Source organism: Talaromyces proteolyticus (assembly GCF_021365285.1).
Source record: "Talaromyces proteolyticus strain PMI_201 chromosome Unknown BGW36scaffold_5, whole genome shotgun sequence".
Classification (NCBI taxonomy): Eukaryota; Fungi; Ascomycota; class Eurotiomycetes; order Eurotiales; family Trichocomaceae; genus Talaromyces; species Talaromyces proteolyticus.
Window position 1 is genome coordinate 2,150,051 of NW_025764281.1, and position 27,957 is coordinate 2,178,007.

The following is a 27,957-nucleotide window of genomic DNA, read 5'->3' on the forward strand; positions in this document are numbered from 1 at the left end:
ACATACCTAGAATAATCTTAGATAGGAAATACTAGCTCGTCTTAAAATGACATCGACCATGCTCGTGCCAAATTCATGGACCTTTATTCTTTTTCGCACTCTTTCTTTTGTACCACAATCCTACTTTCTCTCCATGTATCGAAAATAAAGTGTCTAGAAAAATTTTGGCCTTTAATGTGGTGGGTGACATGATACAGTCACCAAATATGAACGTTCACTCGGACCTCTACGTCGAACCATGAAACTTCCTAGGTTAAGCCATACTTACCATGTTTGCATCCGGATGTGGCACATTTCACTCGCCACTTTTTGGTGAGCAAATAACAATGCAATCACTTTGACGTCAGCAGATGTTTACAGGTCTCACCTGTTACATTGAGCTCAAACTTTTGGGTTGTGTATACAACACTGAAAAGACTCTTTTCATAGACATTGTATGGAACGGTTAAAAAAGTATCGAAAGTACTTTACGTTGTTTTCAGGCAGCGATGTATCCATAGAAAGCAAGGCTCATCGGTATTCTTACTACATCAGGAAGTAAGTAGTTTTAACTGACCCCTGTTTATCAATCATCAATCCGGCTCTCGATGGGGTGAGCTAGCTTGAAAATGCGTCCGGTCTAGAATATTATTCAATTTGTCCTAGACCGATCTAGCCCTTATTCATTTTATTGGTTCCGTATTCCCATGTTCATGGCTCAAACAAGGTTGAAACGGAGAATACCAAGAATTAGGGTAAAGTGTCGCGTGAGCAGATTTCCATTGGAGATTACAAATTTGAGAAAGACCAGGTGGATTTATTATTGCAAATAAAGAAAAAGAGAAAAAAGGGTGCCGGTGTTATGTATGGAAGGTGATAAAAAAGAAAATCCTCTTTTAAGTGAAAGATTGAATGGGCCTTGGAGTAAAAAGGATTTTGCGAAAATTAAAGCAACAATTTTCGAAGATTTTGTCAAAATATACACACCACGTTATCCACACTCGTGCTTCTGAATTCGAGTTCTGTACAACATTTGAAATGAAGGTTTAAAGAGAGAGCGCAAGATGAACCCCCTTATTAAAATGAGCCGATTGAATGTACAAGTTAAATGATTCGGAAGAAAGTAAAAATATAAAAGGAAATATACACAGTCTAGTTTTGTGCGATGCTTTTCAAAGCGCAAAACCCGTAATATGGAAAACCGCCTTTGCTAAATATAAATCCCAATAGAAAGAATGTTTGAATTAGTAAACAGAACTGTCCAACACATATGATAAATCCAGATCGATGTTGTTCGTTGGAAAGAATGACCCCGTAATTTGTCCGGTATTTGGATCATAAGGTAAATAATCGTCAAGACCGTCCTTTGGCATGAAGGACTGCGACTGGCTATGTGTTTGCTGCTTGTCAAGAAAGTCGAAAGCTTCTGGCTCTAAGTATGGCATCGGTGTTGGAATTTGTTGGTCCAATAGAGAACTTTCTAGTACAGAAGCAAAATTATCTACCGGGTCAATCAATATATCATCTCCCGGGAGATCACTGATATCGAGATTCAGAGGCTGTGCTAGACCGCGAAGGAATTCATCACAGAGCTTCCAAGCTCGATGAGCCGGAGTACTACAACAGGACAACTTGTGCAGCCATTTTACTGACTTTTTTGTAGCCTGTGAAATTTCTCCTGCCTTTTCAGGTACATGTTCAACCCGAAACGAGAGCTCCAATAGTAGCACTGTGGTGGCTTGCATGATATAATGAAGCAAGGACCACCACGGCGATATTTTGTGCAACAAGGAAGCATCGAGATTATCAGGTAGTAGACTGATTATCTGGGTGGCTGCTTCAATGCAGTCTGCTGCTGCCTTGAAACAGAATTCATATGTCCCGTCCGCCTGACATTGCTTTTCAAGCCGGCATAGACAGGGCCGAGTGATCGATATTCTCGTGCTGTAGTATGAAAATGCAAGACTTGTCTTCTGAGTGACCATGGTTTGGGTGGTGCACAGGAGGTTGAAATCATAAGACTCCGGTAGGTGTGATAGCCAGGCATTGGTTTCGAGGGTGAGACTTTGAATAGTAAACTCTAGGCTTGGCCATGGTGCTTGCACGGCTTCTGCGCTATACAGTTTCATATTGGCGCGTTTCCCTATCGATGTGAGTGTGGCTAAATGGAAGAAGTATAGTGACATGCTTGATGGTAGAGATTTTAACCAGTCAACCATAGTCTTATCGGGCTTGGTTCCAGTGCCGTCGGTAGAAGAATCCTCAGCTTGGGACGGACTTGGTAAGTTTGAAGAGGCTGAGTTCCACTCATGAACCCATATTCCTTTTCTGGAATGATTGCTCAGCATCTGGGCAGCCTCTTGTTTTGGAAAGTCACTCTCGTCGTAGGGAATCGGAATGGGTGTCGTGCAAGCCCCATCAATGATACATGATGGTCGACCCGTGATCACGTTTAATACATGGTCCATGGTGTATAGAGCCCACCACACTCGATATCGAATTTCTTTCGAAGTGTCTGATGTCTTGATATCAACATTTCGAAGGTGCAGCCCTAGAGCTATGGCACTACGAACCGCAATGCCAGACATCTTCCACGATCTAGTAATCAGACTGTCAGAGAAAAAGCTGCCTGTGATTTAACGCAGCGAGGAGAGAGCTGCATTTATTGCCTACCGGTTTATCTGGCCAGTCGTTAGAAGGTAGAAAGATGTCAATCCTCCAATTTGCAATTGTTGCAAATCGGGATGATCCAGAAATGAATCTGGCATACTTAGAGCTCTGGCCCTTGAAAAGTAAATCGAATGATCTTCTAGATCCGATTTCCAATCTGCAGATATTAAATGAGCGTACACCGCAGCAATGCCAAATATAAGGTTCAGAATAGCTAGCCACTTGTTTCCAGGCTTGATGTTTGGATGGCTGAAGAATAGCTGATACTGGGATATGAAAGTTGACATTCCGATAATTGGAAATGACGGATGCACCGATTTGAAATAGGCCCGAAGAAGTAATTCTGCGATTTTTTGACCGGGCATTGCGTGGGACTGCACATCCTCGGTAATAACGACATCACTAGTATCTTCATAGAAATTACTCGAAGAAACGAGAGTGTCGTCTTTTGCACCAGGCGTTGCGGGAGGAGAGGACTGCCCTGTCTCTTGGGAATCTCCATTGACTTTCTTGCGCAGATTCTGTAGCCAGGATACTTCTGAGCTATTGCCAATATATCCAGTAGCACGAGATGAGTCATCTCTATTGAAATCCTCCTCAACCCGATCAGTTCCGGCAAGAGACAATGGAGATGGGGATCTAGATTTTCGCTCTGGATTATCACTGTTAAATAGGGAACGACCTCTTGAGAATGCAGAAGCCATCTCAGATTGTTCCCCAAGCACAGAATGGTGAGAATCCTGCCACAGTCAGGCAAAAAAGGAATTAACAAAAGCTGGAAAACATACGCAAATCATAGCATTACTCATTAACTGTTCGTCCGAAACTCCAAATCGTGAACTCATCTTCCGTATTACCTCTTCATAAGTCTGGACTTTGGCGGATAGAGTTGCAAGTTGCCTTTTTAAATCGTTAATGGCAGTCGTTTTATACAAGAACCCCTTGGCAACTGAGATTCAGACCCACCGTTTCGATTTCTCTCTCTTGCCATCTGTATAACAGCAGATTATGCCAGCTTCCCTGCAGTTTCTACAGCCAGACTTATCTCCAGTGCATTTTGTCTTTCTCTGACGGCATGACTCGCATGCTCGACGAACATGGCGACGATGAAAACGTCCAATGGAGCTTAACGATGCTTCTGAGCCTTCGGGGAGCCTAGGGATTGCCATCTTTTTCGAATTCTTGGCTTGGGTCTCTTTCTGAGGGGAAATTTGGTCATCCTGTAGAATGTTTAGTTAGCCTTCAAGCTTATGGACGAGTGCAGCTCATGACTCTAAGGATTTAGCATACGGTAGCTGAAGGAGGACTACACAACTCGATTTCTTGAAATGGAAGTGTGTAGCCAGCTGGTTGCATTGACCATCCATTGAAGTTCATTCCATTCATTCTGGTATTCAATCAAAAAGTTTGGTGACTACAGCGAACAAGAATCCTAGTCATTTGGTTCCGATTGCAAGGCATTAAAACTGAATCCTTGAGTTTTAGGAAATTAATTTTGATCGTTCTTGCGAGGTCTAAGAATCAAATTTTTACTGTTGCATCAAACAATATTTAATTAGACAACTAGGCTGTCCTGATGAATGATGAGGTATGACGGATGTATCGTCATACGAAGTTCCTGTGCATCTCATAGCATAGTACTTACAGCCTTCCCAATAAACAGATTTTCTGGGGGCGAAGACCGGAAGAAAACTGCGAGTGGAGAACCCTTCCATTTTGAGGTGCTGCTTTTAGCATTCGTGAACTAAATTCGTTAATCCCATGCCCCTTCTGAAGTTAAAGGTAGGGGCTAGACCGATTCAGATCTGGAAACAATAGTCGGAACAGACCTCCGTTTGACTGTTTATTTCTCTCTGTTGTATTCAGGGGGGGCAACTACTGTGGCAACGGTGCCAGAGAGTACTGCTGGAGAGTCTCATAATACTCTCATGTGAACTCGCCCCTAAAGATTCTCACGTCTTCGGGCACTTAACCGGCGATATCAGTCTAGTTTTTTACTATGTGGCATTCTTTGGAAAATTAATAAACCGGTACCAAGTTCATTGCGCCAGAGATACCGGAAAAACCACTCAAATGCCATCTTCTGGGAATCTGGGATCGAAATCTATTATTCACCCTGACCTGAAAATGTATAAACCATCCAATGGTCTGAAAGTAATTCGAGATTTTCTCCGGCAGGCGAAAGTCGTTTAATGCCCGAAATGCTGTAGAGTTAGCCCCTTCTTGATAACCTTGTTAACGAACTGTAATCGTATATTTAGTAAGTAACTAGAAGAAGTGGACTCTGCCATCTCAATAGCAAGGTATTCCTCGCCCCTCATCTTTGTTTATCAAATACACTTTAAATATTCGACCGAACCAACCTTTTGGCAAATACCCCTGAATTCCAAGTGAATTGTCGCTTGACTCTGTGTCGTAAAGAAAGGTGGATATTGATTTTGATTGTAGAGCATTCGCGGTTGGAAAATCGTACCACAGTTTAAAGATTTCTTCTTTCGGATCTTGAAAGGTGGTGTCTAATCAAATTGGAGAAGATAGCATCTTGATCCCATGGATGAACTACCCGAGAACACCGTAGTGGAGTGGAAAAAATTTGGTTGACGTTTTTTGCTGTCATTGAAACAACCATACTGATTTTCACTAAATAGAGTGGCGATCGCAACGACTTCTCAGCACAGCATGTATTGTTGTCTTCTTCGTAAACTCTAGTAGAAAGTGGGTGAATATAATATCCCATGACTATAGGGTCCCATTTTGCTTTAACTTGATAGGCTGTAATCAGGGCAGAAGCTAAGTTGGGAGATGCGTACTGGCTTGATGCAATAATAAGCCTTGTGACGAGGGGTAAAGGAAATTGATAATGTCCTTTTCTTCCAGTGTTTTGACGTAAATACATGGCGATTATGAATGGCCTTTTGATGCGTAAATATCGACTTATTTAATAAATGGTGGTAGAGCCATATGAAGTAGAAGAGAAGCTCATCGATTCCTCGGAGGACGTTGAAGGGAAAGTTGAAACGCTGCTGGTCCCGTGAATGCTGAGAAAGGGTTGCCTTACCTCGTATCATAGATTAACTTTAAACAACATTATGCAGTATTTTCGATGTAAAACCTGATGTTTCAGCCCTAAATGAGACAAATTCAAAGGAAATATTATATCTAAACTCTTAGGATGTCATAATAGGAAAAGATACGTACTCTACACATTTGTCGTGGCCTAACAAACCCTGATACTTCTTGCTTTGCGATCACAAAAGAAGTCTCCGGAAGATGTATTAAACTCAGAATATTCATAGGTTAAAATAAAACGTTCATAACAGATAATACTTTCTATTCCCCGCTCATCGATGAAAATTTGACTAATTATTACTCGATTATGAATCCCTCAGCAACACTCTTCACATCTTTCGAAAAGCCAACGTCTTGTTCCATGTCGAGTAGCGTGACACTAGATACATCGACCTCAATGAAAGGAGTTGTCTTCGAAAAGCGGACGGACATGGGGAAGAACTCATTTTCATCGACATCAGGGTCGACGACTTCGAACTCGAAACTGCCTGAGCCGTTGTCCGAGTCAATCGTACCGATGTTCCACTCTAAGCTGTCGCCGGAAACCTCGTAGACGGCGTCAAAGCTAGAGACCATCGGCTCCGTTGCCCCGTAGGGTATAGTGACAGCGACGTCTCGCAAGTTGTCCGCCCCAGTAAGTTCATATTCAACCGTTACCGTTGTCGAGTCGGAGCCCTTATTCACCCATACAGTGAATGTGATGGGAAGAATATCGCCTTTGTCGGAGCCGGAACTGGCAACACGCCATCGCAAAACACCAATAGCATTATTAGCAGGGAAACGCTTAGACGTATCCTTGAGTTGAATAATATTCGAGTTGGTGAATAAGGCCTTGTCTACATTCGGATGCGTGCGAAATTGAGCGCCGTGACTTGGGATTGCATTTAGGTCCAATTTAATCTTGGTGAAGGCCTGGTCTGTGATTCGAAGTTGGAGATCGCCCTTCACTTCAAAGGATTTGAGAGCGCCTTCACGACTCAGTTTTGCCGAAATTGTCTCCGCAACTGTGATATGAACTCCCTCTCGGTCCGCAGAGAGCGAAGCACGAGCATCTGACGGTGCAGCGACTGGAGTAGCTGCCTGAGAGGAGACAAGAGGGGTGGATTCCTCCACTTCAGGGCCTAGATCTTCTCGAACCTTTTCGTAAATATCGGTTGTCTTGGACTTCTTGCCAAGTTGCATTCCCTTGCCACGGCTGGGAAGTGGTCTGCCACGGGTTAGTATTTGAGTGACCAGAGGTATCTGAGTGTGCTTACTTGGAAAATGTTTTCTGCTTCTCTGCTTCGTAAGAATCATATGTTTGGGGTACAGCGGGACGAGTCGGAGGCGTATAGACAGGATACGATGGGGCTCGAGGGGCCATGCCATGGCCGCTGCGGGCAGCCTCTTTACGCTGAAGTTCAAGTTGTTTCGCCTTCCTCTTCCTCTCTTCACTAGCTTCCAATTCTTTATTCTGCAGGTTGTCAGTATACTTCCAGGCTCGGCGCTTTGAAGTTGACAAACCCTTTCGATAATCTCTTGGATTCTCTCCTCGTGACTCTCCATTTCCAGGAAGGTTTTGATCTGGCTGAGGGAAAGGTTCTCCCTATACCCAAGAGTCACCAACTCATCGAAGGCACTCAGCAACTCGAAGGCGTTCCGTAATATCTCGCGCTCATCCAGAGTTTTGCAAATGCTCGTAGTAACCTGTGCGAACAGATGGAGACTGTCGATATCTTGGAGGATGTTTGATTGGCGGTTGGTAATGAGAACTATGTAAAGCTCATCCAGGGGCTGGTAGACGAAGCGCACATTGTCCTGTTCGACCGTGGTGTGCTGTGTCCCCGAGTCTGCAAGTTTTGGGAACGAGGCCAGAAGCGCCTCAATACGGGATCGTGCAATCTCTCTGAACTGGCGGGAAAGCACCGCCTTCCCGCCACGGGTGCATATCGACGCTGCCAGAACGACCTTTGTGTGAAGCCATTAGTAGCTGCCAGGCGGGAGTTCGGGGTAAGCTGTGCAACAAACCATGATGGATAGATCCTGCAGTAATTGGGTAGAAGGAGAATCCGACACAGAGGTAGAGGGGGGGAGGAGCGGAAGAGAGCGTCGAGGCCAGATCGATAGATAGATTGTTGGAGATGATGCCTCGCAGGCTCGCCATCCCGCTTTGTTGTTCTCTCCACCGAGCCCACTGATTGGGCCACCAACCCCACCAGGCTCTCGCTTACGGTTCTAACTCTTTGCAGCCGCTTACCTGCCTGCTAGTCTGCTCCTTTCTTCTCACAGCCTCAGCTCATTCTCATCATTAATAGTCTCTCTCGCCTGATCGAAAAGTTAACTTCGGTTGTTATATCTGGCAGTCTCGAGTCGACTTCCCTTCTCCTATGCACGCCTAAATGAGTCTCGCCACTTGTGGCCCCCTCTAGCAATCTCGAACGCGTCGCTTGCCGTCAACATTACAACGCGAGTCCACCCCGTCTCTGCAGCATCTATTTATCACTTATTGCGGGCAATGAGTGCCTCATCATCGTTGCTTTTCCCAGCCATGGAAGAACCCTTCGCCGATACGATGGAGATGGCATCCCCCTACACTGGCCATGTCGATGACTTCGAAATAGACATCGACATCATGGAGGACCATCCTGTGACTGCCGACATCGATTTTGACGTCCAGGATGCATCTCCTGCGGCAGGAGAGCAACCACATGATGCCGATATGATGGACGACGTGCCTGAAGTGACAGTGACGAACACGTCACAATATGACACGCAAACACGTTTACAAAATAATGACACATTCTATTCCGCCCAAGAAACGTATGAGTCTGAAATGGTCGACGATGAAATTGAAGTGGCAGGTGACGCCCTCATCGTGAATACCGAGACAGCACCGGCCGTAGAAAGACCCAACGAAGAAAATGGTTCTGCGCCTCATGACGCTCCCGAATTTTTGGATGTCCAGGACAACCAAGATGCAGGCTCTGGAGATAGTTCGAATATCGAAAATGGTGGCGATCGCGTGCTCGATGAATCAAAAGAATCTGACTATCAGGATGAGACTACACGCCTTCAGCCTTTGACTAACAACACACATGAACAAGCGGATCAACTACACGCTGGTGCCGACCTAGCTCAGCCAGCAGATCATACTGAGCATAAAGTCGACTCCGTTGTAGATGAAGTCGAAGTAGACGCCACAAAAGCTTCCGAAGAGGAGGCAATTCTAGCGAATGATAATCACGCAGACTATGAGGTAGTTCCAGCTGGACCTCGCTCTCCAGAAACGGCACATGTTTCGGAAAAGAAAGAAAATAGGGATTTTCTCCATTCTGTTAAAGTTTTATACCAAGAAAGCGAGATTTCAATGTTTCCCCCCGCGAAGGCGACTCGTCTGAGACATATTTTCTCCAGGATGAGGACCTGGCGTACGAAGGCATGGATCGCCTTCTAGGCGAATGTCGTACCATCCTTGGGGATCATACTTCTGATTCGGAATCATTGGTTTTTAACGTTGAGTCGCTTGGCATTCAATTAAGCGAGGTAAGGAAAAGGTCTTTACGCTCTTCGGGCTCTAGCTGACGTGGCTTTAGGATAATATTTTTACAAAAAAGGTGACACTTTCGCAGCTCGTAGAACTATACGTCAATCTCTGTCGTAACGAAGGTGTTGGACAGCCCGAACCGCTGTATCTGACACTGAACACAAGACCTAACCTGGCAGCAGAGGTTTCGACTTTGCTGAAAGCGGTGGAAGAAGGGAAAGGAATATCGGAAATACAGAGATGGGACGAATACGAACAGCAAAATACTGAACAGCTCGGCGACCCTCACCATACAATTTCGTCCCAACTGCTAGCCAATGAGGATGACGACGACGAAGATGAAGGAAAGGCTCGTGCAGACGATAATGGATTGTCCGAGGACGAGAAGGCTGAACAGACGGCTGTGACTGATTTCGACGATCAAGATGACGGAAAATTTGAAGAGGACGTAGGAAATGTTGGAGCAATTGATGCCACACCTAACCAGGCAGTCTCGAACGATCCTGAATTGGAACACAAGGAGCAAGATGAAGTAGACTCAAATACCATCGAACACGAGTATGAAACGGCAAAACAGGAATCCCGGCAAGAAGGTCAATACGACTTTGAAGACCACAGTGACTCTACTGGCACGTTGACACAAGCTCCGCCAGAGCAGCCTGATGATCAGCAACCCGAACTGTCGAATGAACCACAGCAAGTCGATGACAATAACGCCGAGACCGGCTTTGGCGATTATGACAATGCAGATTTTGCTGCGCAAGGCGAAGTTGACAGCGACCTAAGAGATCTTGTTTCTGCACAACTTGAAGAACAAGCAAAATTTGATGCAGAAACTAGCCCTGACGAAATCAACTATAGTACGCATGCCAATGCAGAATTTAATCCTCTGCTAACTAGCAATGCTGACGAAGGCGTTGCGGATGAGAGTTACGAAGAGTATGTTGAGGAAGATGGAGAAAATGCCGGTGAAGGAGACTACGAAGCAGATACCGGTGGAGCAGGTTATGAAGAAGATATTGATGAGGAGTATTATGACGAAGAGGAAGGGGATTACGGGGATGAACCTGAAGAAGAAACTTCTAAAAATCCTGTTCCGCAGCCAGAACAAGCTGAGGATTCTAACACAGTCCAATACGATGTTCTAGTAGAGTCTAATGAAGAAAACAGACCGCTAGCTCTCTCGGAAGCGAATGATGAGCAGCCAGATGATTTGTATGATACGAAGGAAATAGCCGAACCTGAAAACCGTGCCTCTGAGAGTGTTCGATCGACTGCGGGCCTCCCAGATGATGGTTTGGGCTTGGATGAAGATATCTTCGCCGACCAAGAAGAGTACGTGCAGGAAACGACTGCAGACCAGCCTACAGCAATCAGCCTCAACGATTCCACCAACGATGGTCTTGATGACCTACAATTTGAGGACGACTACGAAGATGCCGAGGAGAACATAACCGAGAGCACTGCGCCGGATACGAATCCTCTGGAGCGCCAAGAGTCCAGCACCGGGAAACGTGCTCGTGCGTCAGAAGACGATGATGGCGACTTTACAAATGCATCAACTTCAGACGCAAAACGGACCCGATCATCCTAAGATGTTTTCTTCCCGCCTTTCCCACCCGACCTTGATCTACTCACCTCCTGCTCTTGCAGCACCTTTGTTGCTAACCTTAGATGTAATCCGAAGCATGCAGTCTATACCAGGTTAGCATGGTGTCTCTAGCTGCACATCTCTCGACATTGATAGCACGTATATCAACAGTGAGCCATAATGAGCAACAATTGGCATCTCAGAAACAGCCGTTTCGAACAGGCGATACTTTGATACTTTCCAGGTACGTCCATCTTGCTCTTATCATCCATTGTCATATTGCAATGTCATTTTCTTCTGCCCATTTGGGATTGTATTATATTCCTTTTGGGTATATACCTTCATACTGTTTTTACCTTTTTTTTCCACCACGAGATTCCATGACCAGCTCCGAGGGTCTACTTCTCATTCAGGATGCATTGGGGGATGGCGCACTAGGCTCAACAATATTTCCTTCAAGGCTCACTTTTGGTCCCTTTTCTTTCATGGTGTTTGAATTTGTTGTTGGTATACATTTATCTGGAAACACCACAATGTGGGCTATTTCCGCGCGATGCTAGCAATCTAGCTTTTTGCGTCCGGCAATATATAGCAAATGAGAATATTTAAGTATAGCTAGAGCTGGCTATTCCTCCGCATCCCGTATAAGATCAATTGATGATCTGAAGTCGTCGCCAACTCAGGCACGGCGAGGTTCTATTATCTCTGTATACACTTATCCCCACAGGCCGAGCTTCGACCAAAGCCGATCCATAAATGCATGATTCGCGCAACAAATGAGCTAAGCGTCACTCCTAACCTCATCATACATGGCACTCCACTTAATCCCAAAGATAATAATAAATTGCAACGCGTCACAGGGCCGATCGCTCGGGCTTGTAACATGCCTGTGGAGACGGATGCGGCTTCCCCCTGAGTGAAACAACCTATGGCAGACCGCCGGCCCGGGCAGAATATGCCACCTTTACCATTTTTGACTTCGCCTCCAAGAACACCACTTGGCACCAACCGCACCACACTACCAGATAGTAGGCACCGCCCTCGAACTACTCGACTAGCACTCCAGCCCACCGCAGATACTCGAGATCCTTTCCCAACATCCCCCATCTATTAGCCTTGCGGTTTCTTTATCGTCTTCCGCAATCCTCCTTCTCCTCCCGAACCAGACCTGCCACTCCACTGCGCAGCACGCACGGCCATCTTCCCACCACGTCGTCGTCCAGCACTTTTTTTCTCGTCATTCGTTTGAACCACGCGTCCACCGGGACGAGCTGAGCGCACACGGCGCACCCCACTCACCGTCTGGCCGAGGCCTTCGATCGGACTGAAAAACACCAACTTGCAGTTACCTCCCTGCAATCGACTCGTGCGCCAGCAAAAGTCGCGCCTTTTGGATTACTGTTGCGCAGTCACAAAAAGTAAAGCGGAACGTGGCTGGCTCATCTTCCGTCCAATTGATGACTACGATCGATCTTTCTGCAGTTGGCGGCTCGGATTTGACTTTATTGTTTTGAATCGACCCTGGATTTCTCGCCTGCCTGCGCATGTTGCTGGACATAAATTCCTCCATTGCCAGCGTTCATTGATCCTATTCGCCGGTGAAACCGGGCACACTCGATCAGTTGGGGCAGCGGCTCCTGAATAGAATTTAAAGATGATCTCAGACAAGTATGAAGGAACTTCTTGATTCCATACTACAAATGGGTAGTTCTAACTTGTGGGTTTTCAAGGTACATTGGTTTGGCTTTGGCCATCACTTCTACTTTAGCTATAGGTTAGCCTTCAAGACAAAAATCCACTACTCTTCGACGCTAATAGTCTTAGGAACGAGTTTTGTTATCACTAAAAAGGTCGGTGACTATCCCAATCTCGGATCACATTTCGGCGTCCCATATCTTCCACGCGATACCTAACAGGTGATGTGGTAGGGGTTGCTACATGCTTCGGAAAACCACGGATTTGAAGGCGAAGGCTTCACATATCTTCGAAGTCCAATATGGTGGGGAGGCATAGGCACATGTGAGTTGCAGGCATTCAGTGCACGAAACGGACCTAATGATTGTATCTAGTGGCAATCGGCGAAGTTGCCAACTTCGCAGCGTACGCATTCGCACCTGCAATCCTAGTAACGCCTCTAGGTGCTCTTAGTGTTCTGATCGGGTAGGCCCAGCATCATGATATCCATATTGAAAGGCCCTGCTGACCTGATCAGCGCTGTACTTGGTTCTTATTTTCTCAACGAGCGGCTCGGAACGCTGGGCAAGCTTGGATGCGCCATGTGTCTCCTCGGCTCGGTTGTCATCGTACTTCACGCACCCCCAGACCAACCTGTAGAAACGATTGATATGATCCTGGATCTCGCTTTGACCCCTGGTTTGTTCTACATTACCCTTCAGATAGCTACATGTTGCTAATAATCGAAAGGTTTCCTTATCTATTGTTTGGCGGTAGCGATTTTCTCAACAGTCATGATTTACCGTGTTGCGCCAGTTCACGGAAAGAAGAACCCCCTCATCTTCATCTCGATCTGCTCCACAGTTGGCTCAGTTTCGGTCATGTCCATCAAGGCATTCGGCATTGCATTGAAACTTACCTTTCACGGAACTAACCAATTCACGCATGCGTCGACCTATGTTTTCGCTATTGTCACAGTTTTTTGCATCCTGACGCAGATGAACTATTTCAACAAGGCATTGACCGAATTTTCGACAAATATGTAAGTCAATGGGACATTCCTAGCCATATATAACATCTACTTACGCGTAGTAGTGTTAACCCGTTATATTATGTGACTTTTACTACCGCTACATTGTGCGCTTCGTTTATTCTCTTCAAAGGCTTCAACACCACTGATGCTGTCAACACCATATCACTTTTATGCGGTTTTCTCGTCATTTTCTCTGGCGTCTATCTCCTGAACCTGTCTCGACATGATCCTGACGGACGAAAGCTCCTAGCTTCGAAAGATGAGGACGATGATGGTGTGCCTACCGACGGAATCGCAAGTTTCTCGACTAGGCGCTCTATGCAAGCACGTAGGAGCACAGATCCCCATCGCCGGAGCTCTTCTAGCATTGCATTCTTGAATGGCCAAGGAGACAGAGAAGGGCTCATGCGTTCATATGATGTCGAGAACGGCGTTATTGGTCTTACTGACCTAAGAGAAGAGGATGATGGCGAGCCAGGTCCTACTCGGAAAATAAGCGAGGACGGCCACGTAGCGTCACCCCAACTTAAAACCGATGAGCGGTAACTGGGCGAGACTCTTGTATCTGACAAGGATGCGAGAGTCCGTGTTTTCTCTGATGCATGATCTCACTCGACGACTTTTATATTATCAGAACTATGTTTTAACGGATTCACATATATACTGATTTTCATTGCAACTCATTATCATTCTGAGGGAGGTCATACAGGACGACATTGTATGACCATGGGCTTGTGAATCAGGAGCGATATGGTGTTATTGGGCCTTTCCTTGGGAAGTGATCGTTTTGGACGCGGCTTGGAATCTGGCAGTATCTCTGGACACAAACAGCAACTGCTTTGTCCATACTGCAGCTGGATGTACGCAACGATATAATTAGATATCGCTCACGACTGTCGAGATGATAGTTCGGATCCTATGTATATAGCCTCACCACATTGTATTCTAGTGTATTGGAATATTGAGCACTTTTTTTCTCATTTTTTCGCATTCCCCGCGCCTTTTGCACTTGAATAAAACAAATGAGCTGAAATTGTATTCGTGTGTTTAAGCTGAGTGCAGGACGGGAGTGATACCGAGACCGACGTCATTGGCCTGTTGCTCTTCCCACCCGAGAGAGGCGGGGCCCACGTGCCATCTAATTATGATGTCCAGTGATGTAGTTCATTCAAGTGATTGCGGTCACGCTTCTTCTCTAACCTGATCTTCTAAAAGATCATGCTGTTCGAGCAATGCTTCTGATATATAATTCATGTGCTGCTCTGTGTACCTGAAAAGTCATCCCCCTTTCCCCATTCCTCGGCTACATATGCTGGCCGGTGTGGAGCAACATGCCTGGCTTGGTGAGAAAGCTGGCTATCATCGCCGCGGTCGACGGACTCATTCTCCAACCTCATGGCAATGGAAATCGCAATGGTGGTAATAGTCCTGCACCTATTCGCATCGAATATAGGACGGATAAAATCACGGCGCTCGCCCAGCCGCAGTTGGAGCTTGTGGGGAAGCGCGATGCTTGTCTTGAATCGCATGGTTTGATAGGTACATCGATCTCTTGTTCAATCTGCACAAATATGGTTTATGCTTTGTGGAAGAAATTGAAAATTGATCTTATATGCGGTTAACATAGGACTGCTCAATGTCGCATCATATTCTTTTCTTATTTCTATTACCCAGCGCAAACAGGTCGCACAAATACTGGGCAAGCCGATATATGCAGTGACTAGTGTTGTGGTCATCCCACTATCCTCTCAGTCAGATGCGAGTCATGCGATACTCCAAGCACAGCAAAATATAGCGCGGCAAGATAAAGAATCGGCCGAAGCTATCTTGGAAGTTGAAACAAGCAGTGGAGCGGAGGATGACTCCGATGCCACCGCCGAAGATATCGCCATCTCTTCTCCCGGCCTAGAGAGCACTGAGAACCCGGAAGACAAGCAGGGATCCACAAACGGTAGTAGAGTCGCACAAGATGTTATTAGCAATCGGGGTCGTAACGGCAGATTCTCTCTTAACTGGTTTTCCAGAAAGCGCTGGGGTTCCACAGGATCTTCTTTCTCTAGCCAGACCAAAGCCGACGAAGTAGAGGAAGAGGCTAGCAGCGAAAGAACAAAGCAGAAATCGGTATCTAGTGCTCTTAAGGAGCAACCTGAAGCCGAAGCAACACATGTTCTAGATGATGCCTCGCATGAAGAGAAGATTCAAGACCTAGTCGCACCCAGCAAGCCCATTGATCTAATGCCAAAACTCTTGAGATACACAAAGATGTTATTTTCGTCGCAGAACTTTTTCTTTTCTTATGATTATGATTTGACCAGGCGGTATTCAGTTCCGGATTCTCGAGATGCTCAATTGCCTCCTCATGGCCTGGCGGATTCGTTGGTATGATCAACCTTTATAATTATTTCATATACGTACTAACAGTCTACCTGCAGTATTTTTGGAATAAATTTCTTTTGAAGCCATTTATAGAAAACGGAAAAGCCTCGACTACATTCGTTTTACCGGTAATACAAGGCTTTGTCGGGCAGCGAGAGTTCACCGTCGCGTCAAGTAAGAATCAGGATGCGGATTCCGCAGGCCCAGACAAGAAGATGGTTGTTGCTGGCGAGACGGCCGAAGAAACAGCAGACGATTCATCAAAAGAGAAACACAGCGAGGATTTTCTCCTCACGTTGATTTCGCGGCGCTCCACTCAACGTCCGGGATTAAGATATCTCCGACGTGGTGTGGATGATGATGGTAATACGGCTAATACTGTAGAAACTGAACAAATTTTGTCGACGCCAAACTGGGAAACGTCTCGTAATGTGTATTCCCTGCTACAATTGCGAGGTTCGATACCTCTATACTTCTCTCAGTCACCTTATTCGCTTAAGCCTACACCTGTGATCCACCACTCTAATGAAACAAACCAGCTTGCATTTAGTCGGCACTTCCGTGATTTGAATAGGAAGTATGGAAAGATCCAAATAGTGTCTCTCCTTGACAAACGTGGGGTGGAAACCAAACTCGGAGAAGCCTATGAGGCATATACACGATCTTTCAATGAGGAGGGCCGTCATAATGATTACAGCTTAGGCTTTGAATGGTTCGATTTTCATCACGAATGTCGTGGCATGAAGTTTGAAAATGTTAAAGGGCTAGTGGATAGACTGGAAGGGACGCTTGAAACCTTTGGAGAGACAGTTATGCAGGACAATTCTATTTTGAAGGAGCAATCTGGGATAGTCCGTACTAATTGTATGGACTGTCTAGATCGTACAGGCGTAACCCAGTGCGCTTTTGCGCAGAGGGCATTGGAAAAGCAATTGAAAAATGAGGGGTTTGCTATCGATCTAAAGGAAGACTCGTCGACGCAGTGGTTCAATGTTCTATGGGCAGACAATGGCGATGCTATTTCAAAGCAATACTCGTCTACAGCAGCTCTGAAGGGTGATTATACTCGCACTAGAAAACGCAACTACCGAGGCGCTCTTAACGACTTTGGCTTAACTCTATCTCGATACTACAACAATCTCGTTAGTGATTATTTTTCGCAGGCCTGCATCGACTACCTTCTAGGAAACGTGTCCATTCAGGTGTTTTCTGAATTCCAGTTCCATTTGCAAACTATTGACCCCGGTATTTCAGTTGCGAAATTGCGCCAAAACGCTATCGATACCTGTAGCAGACTTGTGGTTGATAACCAGAGCGAAGAGCTTCTCGGTGGCTGGGTGATGCTTGGTCCACGACAATCTAATACATTACGAACTCTTCCCTTCGAAGAGACTGTTCTACTTCTGACAGATGCTGCATTATACAATTGCCGGCTAGACTGGAATGTCGACAAGGTGGTGTCATTTGAGCGCATAGACTTGCGCTCCATTAACTGTATCCGATACGGAACCTATATAACCTCCGTTCTGTCCGACGCGCAAACCGACGAGGCACGTAATGTCGGTATTGTGATTCTGTACCAGAACGGTAATATCAATGCTTTTCGTGTAAACACTCGGTCCATGCAGAGCAGCTTCAATCAGGATGCGCAGGACAATACGAACACTGGCGAAGAATGGGATTTGACAGCATGGCTTCGGGGGCCGAAAAAGCCATCAGCAAGGTTCATGGCGTTCAAAGCCCTCCCTATTTCAACATCTGCTACGAATAATCTGTCGGCCGAGGCCACTGTTAGCGAGAGCGTTGCGGTCAAATCGATATGCCAGGAGATTGAGCGTGCCATACGGGATCAGGATCGGGAAAATGCCAGCGATAACTCGGTGATTGAGGAGAAAGCGATTATTTCACTGGCTGAAGCCAAGAAAAGGACTGGATATCTTGAGCAATTGGTATATGATGTGAAGAAATTAGTTTGGGCATGATGTATGTATATAGCATTGACGTATACAGAACGGAGTAGCGTCATTGTCGTGTAGAGGCCCCGAGGAATCAAAAATACATAGATTGATCAATTAGGTAAGAAAATCGATAGATGGGGTTGGGATCACTTCAGAAATCCATTGACATGGGCTGGTAACTATAGGAAGGCAGCACGTGAGGACCCTTACCCTAACCTCCACCAAACAAGCGATATACAGACTGCTACTATATCCTCATTATACATAAACCTGTTTCTTACAAACGAATTTTATTCGTAGCCTAAGTGCCTACATATGTATAGTGATAGAAGTGGATGAAACTAATTGGATAACCGACTAGTAGATGCGTGTGAACATATCAAACTGTGAGAGCAACTTGGCTTGGAAAGCGTCGGAAACTTGCGGCCCGCCTTTTTTCAAAAGCATGTCATTTAAGCTGCCCCTTATTATCTATAATTCGAATTTAGAGATTGTTCTTCAAATTAAGAAAGCAGATGCAGTAAATTATATGGATATATCTGGTAATATAGTCCACATTTTCAAAGACTTTTCTACATAGGTCTTTAAGCATTTAGAACCCACTATGCCATCCTTCTAACACTTATAAACAGCTGCAATATTGCAGATGTCTTAGTCAAGTTTAGAGTGTTTGGTTTGCTCAAAGACAGGATGGCTCTACTAGAATTGTTGGCCCGGCTTATATAGTGCAGTACAGCTATTTTGAGGACGCGTGCACGCCGCCGAAAGCTACTAGCCATTTTGTAGGATTTCCCAGTATACTATCTGTCGTTGGTTTTGCAGACAAACTCTCTCCTTCAACAGGTTGATAGTGTCCCAGTTAGATCGGTCATTTCATTTCTTGCCCAAGCGACATGGTCAACGCTTGCTAGAGAGGGTTGACAACACCGTGTGCTCAGAGTCGTGGAATCCCTGGCGTCGTTATTGATGGTCGCGCACGAGATTTGGAAGAGTTACATGAACCCCAGTTTCCGGTAGTTAGCTCGTGCCTTGGATTTATTTTCTGATAGCTGTATAAACTCTAACTCTAAACAGGTCTTTGCTCGTTATATTGATACGGCACCTCCTCATTCAGTTAGGATGTTAGTAAAGTAAGCGATCTCAAACTGCCACACACCGCTGCTAGCTTAGTTAGTGCTGTAATCAGTTGCTTCCATTTCCGAATACTAAGTTTGCTCATTGTCAGGCGATTTTTAACATTGGCAGACAAATGAATCTACCATTTTCCGCGCTGAGGGAGGGGGATGTGTCATTAGCCCCGGAGACCTGCTGATTGCAGATATGAATGGGGTGGTATGTTTACTCGCGAAGTTTGCAAATAAGACAGTGGAAATCTTGAAAATAATTGTCAAAAATGACCACAAAATGGCGGAGCTTATAAAGAAAGTGGTGTCATTTACCGAAGCATCAAAAGCCCGATAAAGGAGCCGTTACATCATCTTGAATTGAGGACATTGTCAAATTTATTGACAAGGGGTAATGGATTGAGAATCCTTAGTGAAGCATCACAGAAACAATAATCATACTAGCCTTGACTTCCACAGTTAAGCACCACTATTACTTCCACTATTAGTTAATCCCAATAAGCCATATGTCTTGCCGTCTTCGTGTTACGTATGATTGTACCTGTTAGTGAAAACTTCAAATGTCAAAAGGCCGGTGTCTCAGGTAGACAAAACCTCCTGCAGACCTAGTCAATGCTCCTATTAATATCTAGGGTGGTTACATATGTTGTAAGTTCCAATTTTTTGGTTCTGGCTCTAGCTATATGGAAATTAGTTGGCGTAATATTGGAATAAAGTACTCTTCCAGAACGTTGAAGAAAAATGGGTGAGATAGGTAGAGCATCATTGCCGACTCCTATCTTCACGTATGAATGCAGCAGTGATAAAATAATTCGGAATTGTGTGACTATAGTTACTTTTGTAAGCAACGAGCTGTCAAGTCGGCTGGAATTCCGGGGAATATGATGCACAGAACTTTCTGTGATAAGAGCAAAGGTAGCAAAGAAATAGTATAGTATGAGGTACTTGATAATAGGATTCACGACATCTAGTGTCACACTTTTATAAATCTACATATATTAATTATTTGCTGTGCAGAATATGTTGAAAATTCCAAGTCAATCTTCATCCTCTCAAAATCTCGACCTCATAGGACATCCACCAAGCGCTGTGCCAGCCTCCATCTGAGTAATGACCCTACCTTGATAATCCCGCTTCAATCCTAGCTCTAATAAAGTTGAAAATGCGTGTGCAAAATCTCTGTAAAACAGTTCAGAGTCTTCGGCATAATTTTCAACCCACACCTTGAATGTCGGATCCTGGAGTAATGCCATATCACTTGGCAGCTTCATTAACTCATCCACTTCTTATTCCTCGCTCATGTCGCTATCTATATAAGAATACTGTTCAAGACCATTGTCAAGTATTTTCGGTTCCATCAGGGAGCCCCCGCTTACGATAGCTGATGCCGATGCCTTATCGGCGTTGGCATAATCTGTTTCACCCATTTAGCCATTTGATTTCTGGACCACCAAGTTCTTCAATGGATACGGCTCCGGCGAAGGTATAGATATCGGTGTAAGAAATCCACTCGAATCCGCATTCTTGTCTCATCTGATTCGATCTCTCCCGGGTAATCTCAGGCCCTAAGTTCGCAGGGTCATTAGCTTCCTCATATTTACTCCGTCGTCAACTAACATATGAACTAGTATTAGGATTTTTTTATATTTAATTTTAACAACGATGGGTGATTGCTATATTTCCAATATTTGATAACAATCCAATCCAATTATGTTCTAGCCAACGCTCTATAGTTAACTCATTTTTATCTTGGTATTGTAGATAGCTCCTCTCTATATAATAGATCAATCACACCAGTTGCCCAATACGAACGAAACAGAGTCATTAGCTTAAAGAGCAGAATAACAGAATTAATATAACAATCAATCTTAGACTTGGGCAACTCTCACTATTCATACCTAGAAGCGAGGATATACGGGCTCAGTATCAGGCTACAAACTCTTTGTACCTCATAGCTAGCAGAGTACTGGATAAATCCAACAGAAAAAGCGAATAACCAGGAAGCTGTATAAAAACAGCTAGCATTTGTCGTACTCTCAAGTGTAGAGGGCCGTCCTGCTCTCAATATGCCGCTCCAGTGCCATCGTTCTTGTCTCTCCGTGATATAATGTTAGCGCACCAGTCTCAAATGCCTCTGACGTCTAATTTTGTTAGTCATTTCGAGGGTTTCTGATATCTGATATCGAGTCTACGGGGTACTTGTTGCTCGAGGTGACGCCCGCCAATCAGTGTGCAAGGACACCCAGGGCGGTGAGGCCCCCCGCCCTCAAAACAGTCTGCGCTGCACTGACTCCAGCAGAAACCGCACAACGCTGAGAGAAGGTCTCATCGTTGCAAGTCGAAAATCAATTGCCGATCGCATCTGCTCGTCTTTCCTTTTTGACAGTCGTTTTTCGTTTAAAAGGTTGACTGTGCTGGCCTTACCAACTCCGATTTGGTGCGTCTCGGTGCGGTGCAGGGCGTCCTTCTCACTAGCCTGCAGTGGCTCTCCAAAAAAACCTTTCCCCGCTATAACCCACCTTGCAAGCCGATTGCGGATATTTCCTGTGCAATTCCGGCTCTTTCACAAAATATTTTCGCTGAATATTTTTTAATATTGTTTATTTTGATCCATTTGGCGAGGGGAGGTATTCGAGCTATCTCGTCAGCGCTGCGTGGGGTTATCGACGTTCGCGTTTTCCCTTCACCACGGGACCGAGTTTCCAAAATGGAGTGGCAACCTGAGGAGCAGCCATTGAGGCAGCTTGCTGGCTACCTTAGGGACTCTTTGAATTCATATGATCGCAATCTGCAAAAACATGCAGAGTCGGTGTGTAAAACCCAATATCTGGCGTGGCCGAGCTTTCGGAAGACGATTCAGCTGAACACTGAGCTAACCCTGGCATTACCGCTTAGATGCTTATTCAAGCTACCTCAAACGCTGACTTCGTGAATTACCTCACTTTTATATTCTGTACCTCGCAACCTCCACAGGCAGTGAGCATGGACCAGAATACGTACAATGTCGTGCGCCTCTCCGCTGCGCTTAACCTGAAAACGAAGATACGGGTTGCTTACAATAGTATCCCGCAAAACAGCCTCATCTTCGTTCGTCAAGCTGTCCTCCTGGGTCTGCGCGACTCTGATGGCCAGATCCGTAATCAGGGAGGAAGTATTATAACTGAGCTGCTTCAGAGGGGTGGGCTGCTGGCATGGCCCGAAGTGCTTCAGGAGCTTCTTGCATTGGTGGGAAATGGCTCTGGAGACATCACTATTCATACTCAGGAGGCAGCAATGTCTGCATTGGCCAAAGTATGCGAAGATAATCGCAAGATTTTGGACAAGGACTACGGGGGACAGCGCCCACTTGAAGTGATTATTCCTCGGCTATTGGAATTCACAGGCAGCCGCAGCTCAATGATTCGCTCGACCGCCCTAAGCACTATTCAGGTTTTCCTATCGATGAAACCCCAAGCTTTGATTTCGAACTTCGATACTTTCATGTCGAACCTCTTCCGTCTCGCCACTGATCCCACCACAGATGTGCGTAGAACCGTCTGCCAAGCGTTCGGGCAGCTGGCAGAGGTTGCACCTGACCAGCTCATTCCTCATCTAGGAGACCTTGTGGATTATATGATACAGCAGCAGAACACGAATGAGGACCCCGAACTTGCTCTAGATGCGGCTGAATTCTGGTTGACCGCTGGTGAGCAGCCCAAGTTACAACAGCCCCTCACTCAGCATCTCCCCAAAATCATCCCGCTACTGCTTAAAAGCATGATTTACGATGAAGATGAAGTGGAACTCTTGGCTGCTGAAAATGAGGATGCGGAGGAAGAAGATCGCGCCGAGGATCTGAAGCCTCGGTTCGCGAAAGCCAAAGGGTCCCGACTTGAAGGGTCCACTGATCCCAATGCGAAAGCTGAGGATGAAGACCGAGAAGATGGAGAAATAAGCGAGGAAGAGTCGGAGTTTGAGGATGACGACCCCGAGGATGCTTGGACGCTACGGAAGTGCTCTGCAGCCGCTTTGGATATTTTTGCCAACGTATACCATTCCCCTGTATTCGAACTTATTTTGCCATACCTTAAAGAAACGCTGCGGCATGAGCAATGGCCGAATCGTGAAGCAGCTGTTCTCACTCTCGGTGCCGTTGCTGATGGATGCATGGACGCTGTTACGCCTCATTTGCCTGGATTGATTCCTTACCTCATTTCCTTGTTGGATGACCCTCAACCAATTGTTAGGAAGATCACTTGTTGGTGTTTGGGTAGATACTCGGAATGGGCTGCTCATCTTGAGAGTCAAGATCAATCAGTGCAATTTTTTGAGCCGATGATGGAGGGCATACTTCGGCGAATGCTTGACAACAATAAAAAGGTTCAAGAAGCTGCCGCATCAGCTTTTGCTAGTCTTGAAGAAAAGTCAGACGCCAGCTTGATCCCATACTGCGAGCCAATTTTGCGGCAGTTCGTCGAATGTTTCAAGAAATACAAAGATCGTAACATGTACATCTTGTACGACTGTGTTCAAACACTGGCTGAATGCGTCATGGGCGAGCTTGCTAAGCCACAACTTGTAGACCTCCTCATGCCGGCATTGCTTGATCGATACAATAAAATCTCTGATCAGTCTCAGGAATTGTTTTCTCTTCTTGAGTGCCTTGGCTATATTGCGGCGGCTTATGGGGATGTCTTCACACAGTTTGCACAACCGATTTTCCATCGATGCGTCAAGATTGTATATGATAATATCCAGCAATCCATCAACGTTGGGCAAAATGGTTATGATGAACCAGATAAAGATTTTCTTATCACTAGTCTTGATTTGATGAGTGCTATCATCCAGGCGATCCCGTCGGACCGGAGTGCTGAGCTTGTGGCGACCTCTCAACCTAAATTCTTCGATCTGTTATGCTACTGTGTCAACGATTCTAACAACGAAGTCCGCCAATCTTCCTACGCTCTTCTTGGTGATTGCGCAATTCATATATTCTCCCAGCTGCAACCATATATACCGAATCTTATGCCTCTTCTCATCAAGCAGCTTGATCTTGATTTGATCGTCGACGATACTGCTTTTAGTGTTCTCAACAACTCTTGTTGGTCTCTTGGCGAGATTGCACTGAACGAGAATGCCGACTTGGCACCATGGCTTGAAAAGCTTTATCCAGCACTGTTAACTATCATTTCAAACGAGATGGTTGTCGATTCAGTGAATGAAAATGCTGCAGTAGCCTTAGGCCGCCTTGGTACGGGAAATTCTCAGCTACTTGCGCCACATTTACAGAGTTTTGCACAAGACTTTATCAAATCGATGTCCAAGGTTGAATTCTCGCGTGAAAAGGCCACCGCCTTCCTGGGTTTTAATCGCGTCATAATGCACAATCCACAAGCAATGGAGTCATGCTTGGGGGAATATTTTGGCACAATCTCCTCTTTTCCTCAGAGATCTTTGAATCAAGAAGAGTATCGCGATCTCCAACAATCCTTCCAACAGGTGAGTCTCCGCCAATCTAAGTTTTAACCATACAAATAAACTAACACATTCATTCTTCAGGTCCTTCAAGGATACCAAAAATTGATACCCACCTTCGAGACATTCCTTTCTCAGTTACCCACAGCTGTGAGCCAGAAACTCAAGACCGTCTATGGCCTCTAAATCGTCCGAACATTTGGACCTTTTTTAATCGGCAGACTGAAGTCTAATTACACTCTTTCTCCTTCATGTTTATTCATTTAGCGGTGTATCGTTTCAGAAATTCTTAATTCTTATTCTCGAAAATACCTTGCGTATATGCATCCCTACCCTTAACCTTTCGCAATGAAAATCTTGTCTCCCCGTTTCAATCTATTTCCTTTTTCCCGGCGTGATACCAGTTTCACCGACACAGGTTGTTATGAACTACAGCCAGACTTGCTGCGATACTATAACAACAAGAGTTGGGTGAGAATTGGATTTATCTTAGCTTCTGCTTCTCTCTTTTTCTTTTGGCATTTATGGTGACGTGGGTAATGTTTGCATGAATCCCTTGGTTGATCTTCTTCGTCATGACCTTCTAATCCATCATCTCTCATGCATGGAGACAAATTATGTCTGCATCCTCCTTGTTTTTATTGCGTTCTTCGATTATTTTAAATGTTTCAGCTTTAGGCCAACAAAAGGAGGGAAGATTGTGACATTTGTCTCATCCACGGCCGTTCACCAACTCATCAATTCTGCTTTGTAGCGATATTAGATAGATTAGATAACAACTTCCTCATTAGGGGGTAGTTTTTGCTGAAACGTTGCGATTCCAATTTTCATGTTAGTTGAAAATCTCATATTTGAGCTCGATATTTTAACTAGCTGTTTTATCTATCCCAAAATAATATCTTGAAGTATTTTTTGACAGGTAAAGTGTGGTATATTATTGTGAAAATCATTCAGTGTTTGACATCAATTTCAGTGCTCGATAGTATGTGTAGTGTACAGCAGTAACCAAATTTGATATTTCTTGATTGGAGACAACCTTCCTATTTCGGTAGCCAACTCATCCCACCTATTCTACTGTGACTAATTTCATCATCATTTAATTAACAACTTTTCAATAGAAAATACAAAGGACTTTGTAGTGTAGAGGATGCCACTATTAGAATTATGTGAGATTTACGACCTTGATTTGACCGACGTATTTCTGTCGTTCAGGCAAGCGTTGAACTTCAGATCCTGGGACCATCATTGGCAATTAAGAAGGAGTTGGTAGCTTGGCACACTCAATGCCATATCATATCTGATCACTTAAAAGTCGATAAAGCCATACTGCGGGGAAACCGCCGTTCGACCGAGGTAGGAGTCTTCATAGCAAATCGCTACTAACTTGGGAAACCTTAGGCCGATACAGGAGGAACCAAACTTTCGGTCATCCGGCCAAAATAGGAAGCTTATTGGATTCCAACACTGTTACTGGCTAGGGTGGTCAATTTACACGCTTTTTATAGATTTGAATTCACTCTCACTGTCACGTATTGTTCTGTATACTGTGTATCATGCATGGATTTACCCCTCATCAACCGGAGCAGTCCGACTAGTGGTGTGGGGAATTAGATCACTGTTGAAACCCACCTCCAAACCACAAAACCTTTCACTTTTCGAAAAGTCGATGACAGAAGTATCAATAATCAAGAAAATTATAGGTACTAATCATGACCAATGCTCTGTCTGCCCCGATACAGTCTCTTCTTCGATCCAAAATCGATACAGCATGCAGCAACACCCAGACTGACATCCCCGGTGTTGTATTTGTAGCCGTGGATAAGAATGGCGAAAGGTTTTCCCATGCAAGTGGTAAACGAGGTGTCGGAAGCGATGAGCCCATGACACTAGATTCAATCTTCTCAATCCTATCGTGCACGAAGCTAGTGACAGCGATAGCGTGTATGCAATTAGTTGAAAAGGGAGTTCTCAGTCTCGACGATCCCGATCAAGTTGAGAAACTATCATGGGAGTTGAAAGACATCAAAGTACTGCAGGATGGAAAGCTGGTGGAAAAGAAAAATAGGATCACGTTAAGGATGTTACTGAGCCATACTGGTTAGCCATAGTTTTCTGTTTGGCGTTACTAACGTTGAGAAGTATGGAAAATCGCTAACTGGATGTCCAGCTGGATTTGGATATACATTTTTCCATGAGGAACTGAGAGATTTTAGCTATCCAGTGGGATATGACGAATTCAGTGGCCATTTAACAGGAGTTATGCAGCCGCTTGTTCACCATCCTGGTGAGGCATGGGAGTATGGTGTAAGTGAGAGAATCATACCGAGACCAATTCATTAAAACTGATATCATGTATCAGGTAGGAATTGACTGGGCAGGCATCCTTCTTGAGCGTGTCACTGGACTCAAGCTTGGCGAGTACATGCAAAAGAACATCTTTGAGCCTCTTGGTATTGACAATATCTCCTTTTCACCGTCCAATCATACCGCAAAATTGGCATATATGAATTCTCGATCGCCCGATGGAAAGTTATCTGCCAGAGACCATCTTCTCAATCGCTCTTTAAATGTAGGATCGGAAGACGATGCCCAGAGACTCTTTCATTCTGGAGGTGCAGGGTTATTCGCGCAGCCACAGCAGTATGCCAGTGAGTTCAAATTGTCATCTTTCATTCATTCAACTTCTTTGAGTTCTTACCTGAGTTATCAATTAAGAAATATTATCTACCTTGCTGAATAATGGCGTATCGCCTCACTCCAATCGTCAAATCCTGCGCAAGGAGACAGTGGATGAGATGTTCAGAAACCAAATTCCCAAATTCCCAAATTTTGGTCGCAAAGGCGTTCCCGCTGCAAAACCGTTACTTACAAACCCTATCCCCGAATTATACCCCAACGGTGAGAAACCTCAGGGATGGGGGTTGTCATTTATGATTACTGGGGGAGCCACGGGCCGATCCGAAAGTACAGGTTATTGGGCCGGATTGGCGAATCTGTTCTGGTGGATGGATCGTGAGAAAGGAATTGGGGGTATAATTTGCACTCAGATCTTACCTTTCGCAGATTTGAAAGTTGTAAAGCTATGGGCTGAGTTGGAGGGGACTCTTTATGCAGCCATGAGTGAGGGTTCTCTCTAATATGTATGCACCTTTGAAGACATCATTGATGATGGGAGATTTACTAAACTAGTCAGTCTGATAATTTTGGTCAACTAGTGGTTGTCAAACTGAGAATAATGAGATTTTCTGTTTATTAACAGCGCCATGGTCTGATACACTACTCTCTCATACATAACAGTGAATATTCAAACATGTAAGCTAACCGTTTGAAGGTGGCTCTTGAGGCTGTCATTTCAATGTTGTTTCTAAGACATTTACAAGACTGAAGAAACGAAGAATATATCAATCAATCGATGAATTCATAAATTTAAAATATTCACAGAAGGTTACACTACATAAATAAATATTTATAAATTTGAATATATATATTAGTTAATAGAGCGAATT

General features: G+C 44.9%; 7 protein-coding genes across 7 annotated transcripts; 5 read left to right on the forward strand and 2 right to left on the reverse strand.

The window, feature by feature from the left end:
* Nucleotides 1-1,180: 1,180 nt before the first annotated feature.
* BGW36DRAFT_449187 (fungal-specific transcription factor domain-containing protein) lies at nt 1,181-4,035 on the reverse strand (the record flags this gene model as incomplete). The annotated part of the gene is made up of 5 exons (XM_046221777.1): nt 1,181-2,577; nt 2,653-3,389; nt 3,438-3,549; nt 3,616-3,869; nt 3,940-4,035. 5 exons carry the CDS (start codon nt 4,033-4,035, stop codon nt 1,224-1,226), a joined length of 2,553 nt encoding a protein of 850 aa, XP_046073526.1. The 3' UTR covers nt 1,181-1,223.
* A 1,745-nt stretch (nt 4,036-5,780) lies between these two features.
* BGW36DRAFT_154667 (coatomer subunit delta) lies at nt 5,781-7,880 on the reverse strand. The gene is made up of 4 exons (XM_046209540.1): nt 7,726-7,880; nt 7,222-7,665; nt 6,975-7,171; nt 5,781-6,925 (listed from the first exon to the last, which is right to left on the reverse strand). Exons 1-4 carry the CDS (start codon nt 7,726-7,728, stop codon nt 6,016-6,018), a joined length of 1,554 nt encoding a protein of 517 aa, XP_046073527.1. The 5' UTR covers nt 7,729-7,880; the 3' UTR covers nt 5,781-6,015.
* Nucleotides 7,881-8,245: 365 nt separating this feature from the next.
* BGW36DRAFT_426745 (uncharacterized protein) lies at nt 8,246-10,835 on the forward strand (the record flags this gene model as incomplete). Its single annotated transcript, XM_046220308.1, has 3 exons — nt 8,246-9,037; nt 9,112-9,240; nt 9,291-10,835. The coding sequence occupies 3 exons, from the start codon at nt 8,246-8,248 to the stop codon at nt 10,833-10,835; spliced, it is 2,466 nt and encodes an 821-aa protein (XP_046073528.1).
* Nucleotides 10,836-12,486: 1,651 nt separating this feature from the next.
* BGW36DRAFT_426746 (DUF803 domain membrane protein) lies at nt 12,487-14,085 on the forward strand (the record flags this gene model as incomplete). Its single annotated transcript, XM_046220309.1, has 8 exons — nt 12,487-12,500; nt 12,563-12,606; nt 12,657-12,682; nt 12,761-12,851; nt 12,902-12,992; nt 13,045-13,205; nt 13,257-13,548; nt 13,602-14,085. 8 exons carry the CDS (start codon nt 12,487-12,489, stop codon nt 14,083-14,085), a joined length of 1,203 nt encoding a protein of 400 aa, XP_046073529.1.
* Nucleotides 14,086-14,870: 785 nt separating this feature from the next.
* BGW36DRAFT_358576 (SacI domain protein) lies at nt 14,871-17,897 on the forward strand (the record flags this gene model as incomplete). Its single annotated transcript, XM_046213978.1, has 3 exons — nt 14,871-15,078; nt 15,167-15,918; nt 15,972-17,897. 3 exons carry the CDS (start codon nt 14,871-14,873, stop codon nt 17,895-17,897), a joined length of 2,886 nt encoding a protein of 961 aa, XP_046073530.1.
* A 3,807-nt stretch (nt 17,898-21,704) lies between these two features.
* BGW36DRAFT_294625 (putative importin beta-2 subunit) lies at nt 21,705-24,637 on the forward strand (the record flags this gene model as incomplete). Its single annotated transcript, XM_046211118.1, has 3 exons — nt 21,705-21,806; nt 21,893-24,475; nt 24,536-24,637. 3 exons carry the CDS (start codon nt 21,705-21,707, stop codon nt 24,635-24,637), a joined length of 2,787 nt encoding a protein of 928 aa, XP_046073531.1.
* Nucleotides 24,638-25,932: 1,295 nt separating this feature from the next.
* On the forward strand, nt 25,933-27,900 carry BGW36DRAFT_377238 (beta-lactamase family protein). Its single transcript, XM_046215973.1, has 5 exons — nt 25,933-26,548; nt 26,619-26,755; nt 26,811-27,099; nt 27,167-27,591; nt 27,645-27,900. The coding sequence occupies exons 1-4, from the start codon at nt 26,161-26,163 to the stop codon at nt 27,586-27,588; spliced, it is 1,236 nt and encodes a 411-aa protein (XP_046073532.1). The 5' UTR covers nt 25,933-26,160; the 3' UTR covers nt 27,589-27,591; nt 27,645-27,900.
* Nucleotides 27,901-27,957: the final 57 nt, after the last annotated feature.